Source organism: Tamandua tetradactyla, chromosome Y (genome assembly GCF_023851605.1).
Source record: "Tamandua tetradactyla isolate mTamTet1 chromosome Y, mTamTet1.pri, whole genome shotgun sequence".
Taxonomy (NCBI): domain Eukaryota; kingdom Metazoa; phylum Chordata; class Mammalia; order Pilosa; family Myrmecophagidae; genus Tamandua; species Tamandua tetradactyla.
In genome coordinates this window covers 136,880-149,757 of record NC_135354.1, presented here as the reverse complement: position 1 = coordinate 149,757, position 12,878 = coordinate 136,880, and the positions used below count along the sequence as shown (strand labels likewise).

At 35.3% G+C, this 12,878-nt stretch overlaps 1 protein-coding gene across 1 annotated transcript in view; it reads left to right on the top strand.

Annotated features, from left to right (window-relative positions):
* The first annotated feature begins 39 nt into the window (after positions 1 to 39).
* Positions 40 to 12,878, top strand: part of LOC143672473 (ATP-dependent RNA helicase DHX29-like) — a 32,053-nt gene continuing 19,214 nt past the window's right edge. Inside the window, 6 exon segments of the mRNA XM_077147121.1 lie at positions 40 to 43; positions 89 to 484; positions 7,378 to 7,451; positions 8,673 to 8,786; positions 9,596 to 9,725; positions 12,042 to 12,187. Of these exon segments, the coding sequence (XP_077003236.1) occupies positions 40 to 43; positions 89 to 484; positions 7,378 to 7,451; positions 8,673 to 8,786; positions 9,596 to 9,725; positions 12,042 to 12,187 (864 nt within the window).

Below are 12,878 nucleotides of genomic sequence, written 5' to 3'. Positions count from 1 at the left end.
GATTCCTTTTTCCTTTCTGACCTTCCTTACCACTAGTGAATGGGCAGCTCTAAGGCTTAAGAGGAAGCGTAGCTCACGCGCGGTACAGGGACCCACCACGCGGCTCAAGGATGCTACCTGGAGGGTTGTGCGGCGGCCGGAGGTTTTAGACCAATTGCGAGGCAGCGCCGGCCACACGAGAGAAGCCGGGATGGAGATCGCAGGGTGGCGGTGCCGAGGCGCGGGACCGTAAGTAGCTTCCACAGGTTTGCGCTGGCGTTATCCTGGCTTGGGCCGACAGCGATCTTCTGCTACAGCTGCAACACGGGCGGCAAGAACAAGAAACACAAGATGCCGGGAGGTGCGGCGGTCCGGGCAGCTGTGTCTGCTTCCAGACCCAAATCCGCTGAGGCCGGCGCTGCGGGGAAAGCCCAAAATAAGAAGCCTGTGGCCAGGCCGCCCCCCGCCGCTGCCACCAGCTCCAAGGAGCCTCGAATCAAGCAAGGTATGAGCTCTCACCGGCCCTAAGCTTTCCGCCCTGAAACCCTGCTGCTTGTCCCGAGGAAGGAGCCTTCAGTCCCGCGACTATGGACTGCTTGGCTTTAAATCAGTCTAAGCTTTAAATCAGATTAACAGGCTTTAAATCTGTTTGGGGCTCTAAAGTTCGAACTGTGGCCTTGCTGCAGTCCTGAGCCATCATCGCTACCAGTTGGGCTAATGCGGGAATGGGTAGTGTGCAGAGGACCTAACCTGGAGACGCCCCATGTTCTACCTGCTCTACATATCGTGTTCAGTGCCGATACAGCGTATCCATATGTTGTGGAAAAGTCAATACCTAGTAAGAATAACAAGTTCTTACACACTGAATATCGGTGTAAAATTATCTGCGGTTTTTACCGCAGCCATGTATTCTGAATATTTACTATGTATTTTACATGAGTGTTCAGGGTGGGTTTAGCAGAATAAAGCACAGCACCTCTCACGGAGCTCGCCTAATGGGGGCGATAGGCATTAAATATCACACAAACATTGCTCTGTAATTGATTAGCTCCACAAATAAAAACCCAGGGTAGTCTAATATTAACTAGGAGGAGGAGGAGGAATCATGGATTGTCTCTTTGAAAAAGTGATAGTTAAGCTGAGATCAGGAAGGATGAATCAGAGTTAACTCTTAAGAATGGCAGAAATAGTATTCCAGGTAGAGGTAACAAACAGCATGTGTAAAGATTTTGAGTTCAAGAAAGATCTTGGGTCTCTGGAGGAACTCAAAGAAATCTAAGCAGTGCCTAGGAGAAAAGAATAGGAGACTGAAGAAATAGGTAGGTAGGTATCAAACTTTTATCTAGAAGATGGATAATACTTCTTTACCTTGCAAAGCTATAAATAGTAGAATTTTTCCTTGATTCTCTGTAGCATTTTTACTCTGTGAATCAGCCTCTTTTAGGCTGGGTCATTTCCTGACAGTCTTCTGAATTCTTTCAATTCTCTGAAGTCATTTTTTGTATTTCTTGATTTCCCTTTGCCCCAAAATGTGAGCCTTCCCCAAGGTGTCAGTCCTTGATGGTATGGTTCCCTCTATTCAGCCCTTCTAGAAGAGCTCTTCTATTTCCATTGTTTCTATCTGTTCCTTTGTAGGTGAATCCTCAATCAACATGTATGCCTGATCTCTCTTTCAAGCTCAAGCCTGTCGTTTCTACATTTACGTGAACTTTTTGGCATTATTTTTTGCAAACATCTCAAATTCAACATACTAAACAACGCCTCTCCCCAAATAGTTTATCCCTCTTGTTTCTATTTTACCATATGCTTATTTATCCAAGGTCAGGAGTTACTTTGATGCCTTCCTTTCTTCCTCACATGCAGTACGTTGCCAAACTCTGTACAATCTTCATTTACATATCTTTTTTGTATACCTTTAACTTTTCATTTGTACTGTTCGCACCCTAGCTTAGGCAGTCATGAATTCTTGTAGTACCATCAGAGTCTTTTAATCGGTCTCCTTAGTTCGGCTTTTTTTTTTTTTTTTTACCTCCTCCAGTCTGTCCTGCATGTCAGCATCAGGTTGATCTTACAAAAACACTTCTGTGGTTGTAACACTTCCCAGGATAAAATCCAGACCATTCAGCCCGCATACAAGCCCCTCTTTCCACCCTTTTTGCTAATTATTACATTCACCTGTAGGGAAATCTGGTGGATTTTTCCCTGCTCTGAATGCAGCCATTGGCTCCCATCTCTTCGTGTGTATTCTTTCCATTTTCTCTTCATAGAATTCCACCTATCTCAAATCCATCTACCAAAATCCTGTGAGACCAACCCCAGGTGTCAGCTCCTTTTTGAATTCTTCATGATATCCATAGCTCATTTATCATTGTTTGAATCATTCTTTTTAATATTTAATATTGCCTTATAGTATGTGAGGAATTATACATTTTATCTCTCCTACAAAACTATAGGAACTGTTTCATGGTTATGTATTAACATCTCCCCAATATTTATCCGAATTCTATATAGATAGTCATTTAAAAATTTCTTGGTTAATTGTTAAGAGAAAATTCCAAGGAATTAATAGAGCGGGGATATCAGGAGAGAAGTTGGAGAGGTCATCTACTAAATTTGTGGGGAATTTTTAATAACTGAATTAATATATATAGCTGTAAATAAAATATTGTTGCTAAGCAAGTTGACAAGTATCTTTTGGTTTTTCTTTTTTCTATTTGGCAGTTTTTAAAATAACGTGTAATAGGCCTATGTAAGGCAAAAAAGCTGGGAAAGTACACAAAAAGCCATTATCTCTGAACCCTTTAATGTAATTGTTCTACTTCACTTCCATCTGGCCCTATCTTTCCAAACAATTAGATGAATTATACATGGTAGTTTATCAAAATTGTTCTCTAATCTAGAGGTAGAAATTCACTGTTGCTTCTAAAGGCCCTTGGCACAATTCTGGATATTCTGCCACTCCTGTTTTTTTGTTTCATTTGTTCATCAAATAACTTTTGAAGAGCTGTACCAGAAAAAATTCTAGGCACTGGGGACACCACGGAAGCAAAACAGACTGAAAACCCTTCTTCCAAGGAACTTAAATTATTTGGTGGGGGAGGTGAAAATAAACAAGTAATATCTCTTCTATATTGGATGGTAGTAAGTGCTATCGTGTTTAATAAAGCTGGGAGAGGAATAGGGAGGGAAATGGGGAGAGGTTCATTTTTAAATAGAATCATCAGGGAAGGCATCACGTAGTAGGTGACATTTGAGCAAATGTGGTTGGTGAAAAAGTTTGATTCCCGTAACTAGGTGAAGAGCCTTCGAGGCAGGGGATTTGAGAAACAGACTTGACATGTTCTAAGAATAGCAAGACCTTTCTCCATCTTTCCTCTCCTGTCCTCCCAACCCTCTACCCCCATGCGTTTCTTTCTGTTCCTTGCTTTTGCCTTATAAGTACCACTGCCTTTAGCTTAATTAGCAAGGCTGCTTTATCAAGGTGCAAATGAAGCTAAAATAAGAGGTTGAATCAATGTTTTTTTACAATGAAAGGATTATGTTTCTGAAAATCTTTAAACCTGAGTTGAGACTTACAACCTTTAAGGGAGATTTAAGCCTGGGGGACTCATGAGCAAACTCAGAAAAGCTGTTATAAATATGTTTAAAAATAAAATAATAGCGGTAAAGGCCATAAAATAGTGTCATGATAAAAAATAAATAGGATGGGGGGAGAGGGGCCCTAAATTGATTTAAATTAGGAGTGGCTTCCTGAAGGAGACAGTAAAGCTCAAATGATATGAAGCAGCCAGATATTGTAGGATCTACAGGCAAAGAGTTTGAGGTGGAGGGAACTACCAAATCAGAGGCCCTAAGATGGGAATGAGCATGGCATATTGCAGGAAGAAAATTTATATGGTTGGAGTGGTGAGAGAGAGGGAAAGTGTTAAATGAGATTGGAAGTCTAGGAAGAAGACCAAGTACAGCTGGAAGCTGGGGGGATTGAAGGGAAGGGATGAGAATTATTATTGTATATGGGAGAGACCTCTCTTGACTTATATTTTTAAATGATTGGTTGAGTGGCTTTGGCACTATGTACTTCCTCACAGACCCTGACCACTCAAATTATATCAATTCACTCTCATTTATTCTCTTGGCACCCTCTATGTCCCCATCATAGCTAATTTGGGTAATTAGTTGCTTAATTACTCCACTAGAATATAAGCTCCATGAGTACAGGTATTGGGTTTTATTTACCACCAGAGCTTCTGTTTATATCCTTGACTAGTTAACCTTTTTGCAGATGTACATTATTCGTCAGACGGGAATCTGTCTCATACAATTATCACATAAAGTTAGTAACTCAAAATGAATGTCTTAGTGATGGTGGCTTAGTAGCATCTTTGTTTCATATAAAATGCAACATAATATAAAAAGAATATGTTCTAAAGGGAAGAGTATTGGTCATTAAGAAACTGGTTCTGGTTGATGCTTTTTTATTAGCTGAGTCATCTTGAGAAAATCCCTTAGTTTTTCTGTGCCTCAATTTGATGCAGTAATTATATTTGAGAGCCAGTTATATTTGTTGCATTGTTCCATGAACTTTCATTTATAAAATTGAAATGTATAGTACTTTTGTTTTATAGGTGCTGCAAAGTAACACTTCCAGTCAGACTTCCATTGACTTCCACTATCTGAAACAGAAAACCACATCTTATGAGAAAGGTCTCTAAGCAGGAAGAAAAGAAGCTGTCACAAATCTTATGCATTTTACCTAGCAAAAGAGTAGGAACCAACTTTCTTTCTCCTATTAATCTAGAATTATTTTTAAAATTAGGGATACTTATTTAACAAGTCTGAATTATCTGTTTTCTTTTGACACCTTCACTTTTTCCTAGGTCAGAGATCAGAAGCTGGGGGTGGGGAGATGCTAAAGGGTAACATTCTGAGAATTTGCAGCTTACAGTAGAGGAGAAGAAAGAATCACCAAATAGAATATAGAGCAATCTTGGACAGTTGGGTAAAGGGATAGGGTTAGGGTTAGGGTTAGGGTTAGGCCTTTCAGTACCCTCTGCAAGCCTTGGTAGAGTAATAGCTACTCATAAGAACTAACTAAAAGCTTTGAATTTTGCTCATTATAGTTTGTACTTTGACCAGAAATATAAAACATTTTAGAAAGATTTCCATCAAAAATTGTTAAAATGAATTTTAAATTCTTGGATTTTCAGTCACACTGGTTTAAAATCATAGTTAGTATATGAACATGTTTTAGGATTAATTTGAAAATAAAGGGGTCTTAATTGTTCAATTGATTTAATTAGTTATCACCTGTATAGTAAAGTCTCATTATTGTTACAGTTCCTCAGGATGTTGATTAAAATTAAAACATATTCACTAGTAGAGAAGCTGATTGACACCCAGTGAATGTGGCAGTAAGACATATAGATTTCCCTGCTGATTTTTGAGGACTCAAGCTCTTCTCTTATTTGCCCTCTGAAAGTTTGCAGAGTATAAGCTAACCACAAGGAAGTGATATGGTTGGAAGTCTTAGATGGAGTGGTTGGAGGAGTCAAATGAAAATTTACTGCAATCTTTTCAATTTACTAAATCACAAAAAAGTAAAAACAAACAAATACACAAAATGGTATTTTTAAAGGAAGTTCTGATCTCAACCTCTGTCACTAAAACATCCTACTTTGAACTGTTTCTTAGTATAGTCTTGGTAATGGACTTTTGCTTCTGCTCATCCATCTGTATGTTTAAAAACAGAAGTATCACTGGGGCCGCCTCAGTGAGTGTGGGAGCCTCTAAAACTCTGTATGCTACATTTGTGAGTAAACCTACTGTAACTGATAAGACTCACAAAATAAAGACTACTCACATATATGCTCCTTTTTGGCTATTGACGTGAATTTATGATTGGGGTTATTAGAATTAAGGTAACTGCCAAGACTAGAGGATAAGGAAACTGACCAAACTGTCAGAATTGTTACTCTCTTTTAATATATTCCAGGTAGCCTTGGCATAACGGTAATTCTGGGAACCACAAATGTCCCTACTTTAGGTGGCCCAAATGTAAAAGTAGTTACTTTCAAACATTACTCAAAAACTTTCTTTTGTCCAATTATATAAACTAGTATTTTATGTCCTTGACTTTTAAAACCATAATAAGTAACCCTTAAATTTAATGTTTAGGTTGCCTTTCTTAAAGTGATTTGAGAAAATAAACTTTCCTTATTTTAAGGTTTATGAAAGCAGAGTAGCTAGGTTTCATAAGATGCTAGAAATATTCTGTTACACAGCAGTGGTTCTCCAAGTGTGATTCAGAGACTCCAGGAGGTCTTGAGAGCATTTTAGTGGGGCTCCTTCAGGTCAAAATTGTCCTCACAGTAATAATTATGAAGATATTATTCACTTTTTCATGCTCAGTTTTTCACAAGTGTATAACTACCTGACGTATAATATCACAACAAATTGAATGCAGAAGTGAGACATTAAAGATATTTACAAAAAATGGAAAATAATGTCAGTCTTCTTACAAAATTTTTTTTGTTTTAGTTTGGAAAATATAGTTATTTTCACAAAAAGTGTTATTTATGTTAACGTGTAATAGTTTTATATTTTTAATGAATTAATATATTTTTAATTTTTCCTTTTAGTTTATCATATGATAAATATCAGTAAATATAATCCACATAGGGGTTCTCAGTAATTTTTATGACTATAAAGGTGTCATGAGAACAAAAATTTGAGAATATTTATTCCTTCTTGGTTACTTGTTGTTGGGGGACTGAAAATATATAGCATTTCTATCAACTAGAACAGAATTGATAACCTGCAACTCAATAGACCGTAGGAACTCTCACTTCTTTTTCCTTAGCATCCCACCCTCAGTGAGGAGAGCTCTTCCTTCAGAATTACCTGTCTTCTTTGCCAGGAATTTTATATCCTTCTAAGGTCTCACTTCACCTAGGTGCCAGGAGGAAAAGTATCTGATTAAAGTAATTTATTTGAAAATATTAAATGAAGATTAATTTATTCTTATAGGATATACAGGCATTTGCATTTTTAATAGAATGTATTTTATGAGACACTGATTAATCTAGAAGAATGCAAATTGGTAAAATGTTTTAGAATATTTAAATCTTTTTTTTTTTTTTTTATACGTGGACAGGCACCAGGAATCAAACCCGGGTCCTCGGGCATGGCAGGCAAGCATTCTTACCTGCTGAGCCACCGTGGCCCGCCTTAGAATATTTAAAGGGAGAATTACTAGCTACTATATTGAGTTACTGGGTGAAGTGAAGAGAAAAGCATAAATCAAATATTTAATTTTTAGCAATCTTTGAGGAAATTAAATAGCCCTAATGCATATTAATCATTAAATTGCCTTTACTATTTGTTGTCTATTATACACAGGTCCAAAAATGTATAGTTTTAATTCTGCAAATGATTGTGGTGGTCCTGCAAATCTGGATAAATCTGTTTTAAAAGTGAGTAACCAAGGTTTTCAGTCATTTCAAGAAATGTACTCTTTGAAAAAAAAGATCTATTCTTAAATATGAATTATGGTGGGAGTTTTAAATTTTCATAAGTAGTTTTCTCAGAGCTAGTTTATACCTAATGAAAGTGAACTATAACACATATGCTGAAAGCTTTTAAAAATTAGGGAAGTCCAAAATAAAATTAAAAAAAAAAAATTAGGGAAGTCCAAACTTCTAAGCATAGCAAACATATTCTTTCAGATCTGACCTAGTGTACCTTCCCAACCTTCTCTTCCATTACATTTTCTTCTTACAATTTTAGTTCATGAAACATCTCATTGTTCCCCCACATGCCATGTGATTTTGAGACTCTAAGCTTTTGCCCATGTGTTCCCTACCTGGAATACCCTTCTCCATTTGTCACCTCTGTGGACCTCTGTGAAGTCTTTCATACCTCACCAGGCAGATTCTCTTGTTTCATCAACATTTCATATATCTTTTTAAATGATTACCATGCTGGGTTATAATATCTTTTTTGTATATGTTTCCTATACTAGACTGTGAACTCTTCAAGTATATTTTTCTGCTTACATAGTAGTAGGCATTCAGTTAAGAAGTAATAAGGAAAGGAGGGTATTTTTGTAGGTAGATGCTTGTTTGCTTTTAGTTAAATTTGTGGAGACAACTCAAGAAAAACATGTCTGATAGGAGAAATTAGGAATGAAGCCAACATAAGTATTAATTACTGTTTATATAGGTTTTTTTTTAATTTGATAGGTACCCTTTTATTGTGACATTCCTTCTTCCAGACTTTGTGCTTGGACTCCTTATCCATTAAAGCAGATTTGGGAACTCCATTCCCAAGAATTCTGATTCAGTATGTTTAGGATAGGGCCTATCTATCTGTCTTTTTGAAAGCAACTTAAGGGTGGTCCAAGGACAATGTTTTGAAACAAATGGCTTGGAGAAGCTTTATAAATGGATTTTTTTTCTCACTGTGTGTTATCTTGTTGCTTTTTCTGTATCCCATTTTTTCTTAAATATATATTAAAAATGTGGTCAAATGAATGGTAGTCCAAAACAACATGATTATTATATTTGATTTTTGCTGAGATTTTGGGATTGGTTGGTAAGGATATAGAAAAGTGTTACTTGCTTTTATTTATCTAATCATTGAATAATATTTAATAACTTAGCTTTTATTTGATATGGTCTTTTTGGTCTCAACAGGTAGTAATTAATAAAAAACTAGAGCAAAGGATTATTGGAGTGATCAATGAGCATAAAAAGCAAAATAATGACAAGGGAGTGATTTCTGGGAGATTTACTGCCAAAAAATTACAGGTATTTTCCAAATTTTTTCAATTCTTAGTTCTTTAGTTCTTAGTTCATGGAGTATTTTTAAGACAGATTCACACAAGATAAATTCAAGTTCCATTGAGATTCCATATTTCCATCTGTAAAAACTCATTAAAATGGTGATATGAAAACTAAGTTACACTCCACAAATTAAATTATATTATTGTACGGTGGCTCAGCAGGCAGGAATGCTTGCCTGCGATGCCAGAGGACCTGGGTTCGATTCCCGGTGCCTGCCCATGTTTAAAAAAAAAATTATATTATTGAGCCTCTAACATGTTAAGCCCTATGCTGACACTTTATTTATATTTCTCTGATATAACAGTCCTATGAGGTAGGCGTATTTGGCCCCATTTTTTAAAAAAAGGAATTGAAATTTGGAAAGGTTACATAAGGTATTGCCAAGGTGTTATTCATTAGTAAGGAGTAAAGTCTGGATTTGAACCAATTTGGCATGAGTCCAAAGGTCATGCTTTAGAAAGTACATTAAAATGCCTTATTTTCATATATAAAAATCATAGAAAAATGACTGAAAGAAAACATTATACGCTATAAACAGTGACATCAGATGGTGAAAATATGAATAATTTCTCTCAGTCCATCTTTTCATTTATCTATACTTCCCAAAGTTTTAGTACAGTGGGCACATTTGACTCTTATAACTAAAAAAAAAAAAGATATTTTTGAAATTATAATTTGTTTCAGAGTTTCTAGTTTAAAATTAATGGGGTTATAAATTAGTAATGAAAAAAGAAAATTGACAAAGGTGACTTTTCTATATTTTCCTTGTATAGGATTTATACATGGCTTTACAAGCATTTTCATTTAAGGCTAAGGACATTGAAAATGCAATGACTGACACCCTCTTACATGGAGGTGATCTTCATTCTGCATTGGATTGGCTTTGTTTAAACCTCTCAGATGGTAAGCAACATTATCATATACTCCTTTCATGTTTTGAAGTAGTTTCAGTATATGTGGTATTTATATCAAGTTTTTTACTCAAATACTTAAAGTTTTTTCAGTTACAGTTATTTTTTAACTGTTCTTACCTTTTCTCTCTTCTTTTGAGTATATTCTCCTTAGACATTGTGGTCCATGCAAGGAAAAAATTACATTTTTTTGTGCACTGCTTTCTTTTGTTGGTAGACATTTTACAATGCATCTAATACAACTCATAAATTCTCAAAGTTTGTTAATCCTTATTAATAAGGAAATTGGTAAACCAGAATGCAAAGTATATTACATTAATATGCTGTATTTGCATTTTTTTAACTCTGCTAGGGTAGTTGCAATTTCTAATTCCATGAATTTGGACTATCAGTGATTTAGTCATACATGTATTTTCAAGCCATACATTTCCAAGGATGACTGTAATACCAAAAAGGCTGTGTTTCTGTCCCTCCAACCTATTAGGCTGTATCTCCTGATTTTTGGTTCAGAAAAATAGGACAATCTGGCCTTGAATAAATAATATTTGATTATGCAGAGGATCAATGTTGTAATCTTTGGCAAGTACCTGGAGTGCAAATAGCTTGTGTGACTGTGACAGGCAAACAAAGAGTGGGAAGGGTTAAGATCTTTTTATGAAAAGTTAAGAGCCTAACATGGTGAGGGTGAAATAGACGTGGGCTGTCTATCTTCTGATGTGTGTCCACTTTTAGTTTCACAATAAAACCAGGTTTATCACAGGATTTCTATTCTTGGAAGATGAGGGGTAGAAGAAAATTAGGTCCTCTCTACCTAGGCCAAAGCTGTTTCAGATCATTTGAATATAAATGTTTGAGAAAGAGTTGTCAAATAGCCTTGCAGGTTTTTTTTAGCCCTATCACACTAGGATCTCCAGTTATCTACTAGAAGTCTTTTTTTTTGTAGTCACTAAGCTAGATATTGATTCTCCTTTTTTTCAAAACCCAGAAATTTCAGCTAGGTAGAGAACACAGACTACTCTCCTTATGAGTGATTTGCATTTTCTCCTTCTTCCTCTATCTCTTCTCTCTCATCTCCAGTTGATAGGTAGACCTTGAGAAAATCAATAACAGCTCTTTCTCATACACTGCTGTTGGGAATAAACATGGTATATTTAGCCTTTCTGTAAGATTCTTTCACAGAATGTATGAACCAACAGTTCTGCTTTTAGAAATTTATCTTAATGAGATAATGATGTGATAAGGTTAATTTTTAAGGATATTTGTAATAAGCTGGACCTCATAATAATGTGTAAAGTTCTAAGCATAAAATAAATTTATTGTGGCAAAGTTCAGAGTGATCTGTTGGTTTAGATAACTGAAATTATCAAAATTTTCTGAGATTAATGAGCTAGCATTTGAACATTGCTTTATTATAGAGAAATTTTATTTGCATGATTTATATAAATTATCATGTAGTTGGCAAATAGTAAATGTTTCTTGCCTTGAGTTGAAGTGGCATTTGACGTGCTCTGTTGAAGATAGCACTGAAAGAATTTGTGTGAACTTTTCTCTTCCTACTTAGCTAGGACATTTAAGAGTAGAAGTAGAAAACAGAATAGAGTACAATAGAAGTAGAAGAGATTTGCAGCCACTTCTTAAAGAAAAATTGAAAGATATAAAAAGAAAGCATCTATTTGAACTTAAAGAGTATTTTTACTTAAAGAGTAATTTGAGAATAAGAGGTTTAGACATATATTCATATGCAAAGAATGGCTTAGTGTTTGGGGTGTTTTTGTGATTATTATTTCATTTTCCTTTTGGTAGTAGCTTTGGAATTATAGTATTTTGTTTCTTTGTTTTTTTTCTGATTATAGAATTAATACATGTGTAATAATTAAACACAATTAATAATCAAAACCCAGGAGAGTATAAAAAAATAATAAAAATCATTGGTGATCCTACCACTCACAGATGACACCATCACCTTGATATTTCTAGCCAGTTGTTCTATGCATATTTTTTCAACATATATTATTTTATATTATTCTTTTTTCACTAAACTTATAGCAGTTTTTTTGCATTTCATGAAAAAATTTTTATTATATAATAATAGTGAGATATTTGTATTCTGGGCATATAGTAATGTTTCCAACTGTTTTTCTATTTTGTGTCTAGTTAATTTCTAATTTCTGTCTCTGAAATTAATGATGTATTAAGCATTTCTTATGAATAAAACTATTCACATTTGGAATTGTTTCCTTGAGACAGATTCTTACTAATAGATAAAAGAAACCAAATTTACTTTTAACATAGTTTCTTTTATTTTAAGATGCACTTCCTGAAGGATTCAGTCAGGAATTTGAAGAGCTACAACCTATAAGTAGGCCAAAATTTCAGTCTCCTCAAATACAAGCCACTATTTCACCTCTGTTGCAACCTAAAACCAAAAAACAGAAAGAAGATGCTAAGATTAAGGTAATTTAAGAATTTAATATTTAAAATTGTATAAAATCAGAATGAAGCACATGTAGCAGTTCATGAGTATAAATATTAAGTTGGTTTAACATTTCTTATTAAAAATCATTAATTAATTTGTCAGAATTTTTGATCAATGTCTACTTCAGTTATCTATTGCTGAATAACAGACCATCCCAAAATGTAATGGTGTAACCCAACAATTCATTATTTCTCATGATTCTGCAATCTGGACTGGGCTCAGCTGGACAGTTCTGCTGGTCCATAAGGTATCTGCTAGGACTGGAACATCCAGAATGGCTTCTTATATGACTAGTGGTGCATCTGGAATATGTTGGAATGCCTAGGGGCTGGCAGACCAAGCACTCCTCTCTTCACATGACTGGTTTGGGTTTTCTCACAAACTCAGTTTGGTCAGACTTAACATGGAATCTCGTTTCCAAGAGATAAGCCCTAATGTAAAATTTTTTTTGATCCTCTGCTTGTATCACTCTTGCTAACATTTCATTGGCTAATGTTCCAGTACTTGAAGCAAGTCTCCTGGCCAAGCCTAAGTCACTGTGAAAGGGAATTATAGGAAGATGTGAATAATGGGAGGTGTAGTTCATTAAGGCATTATACTTAAATACTCTACATATCATAAAACATTTATGGAAGCATCATCCTCATAAAGCCACTCTTATTTTTAAGG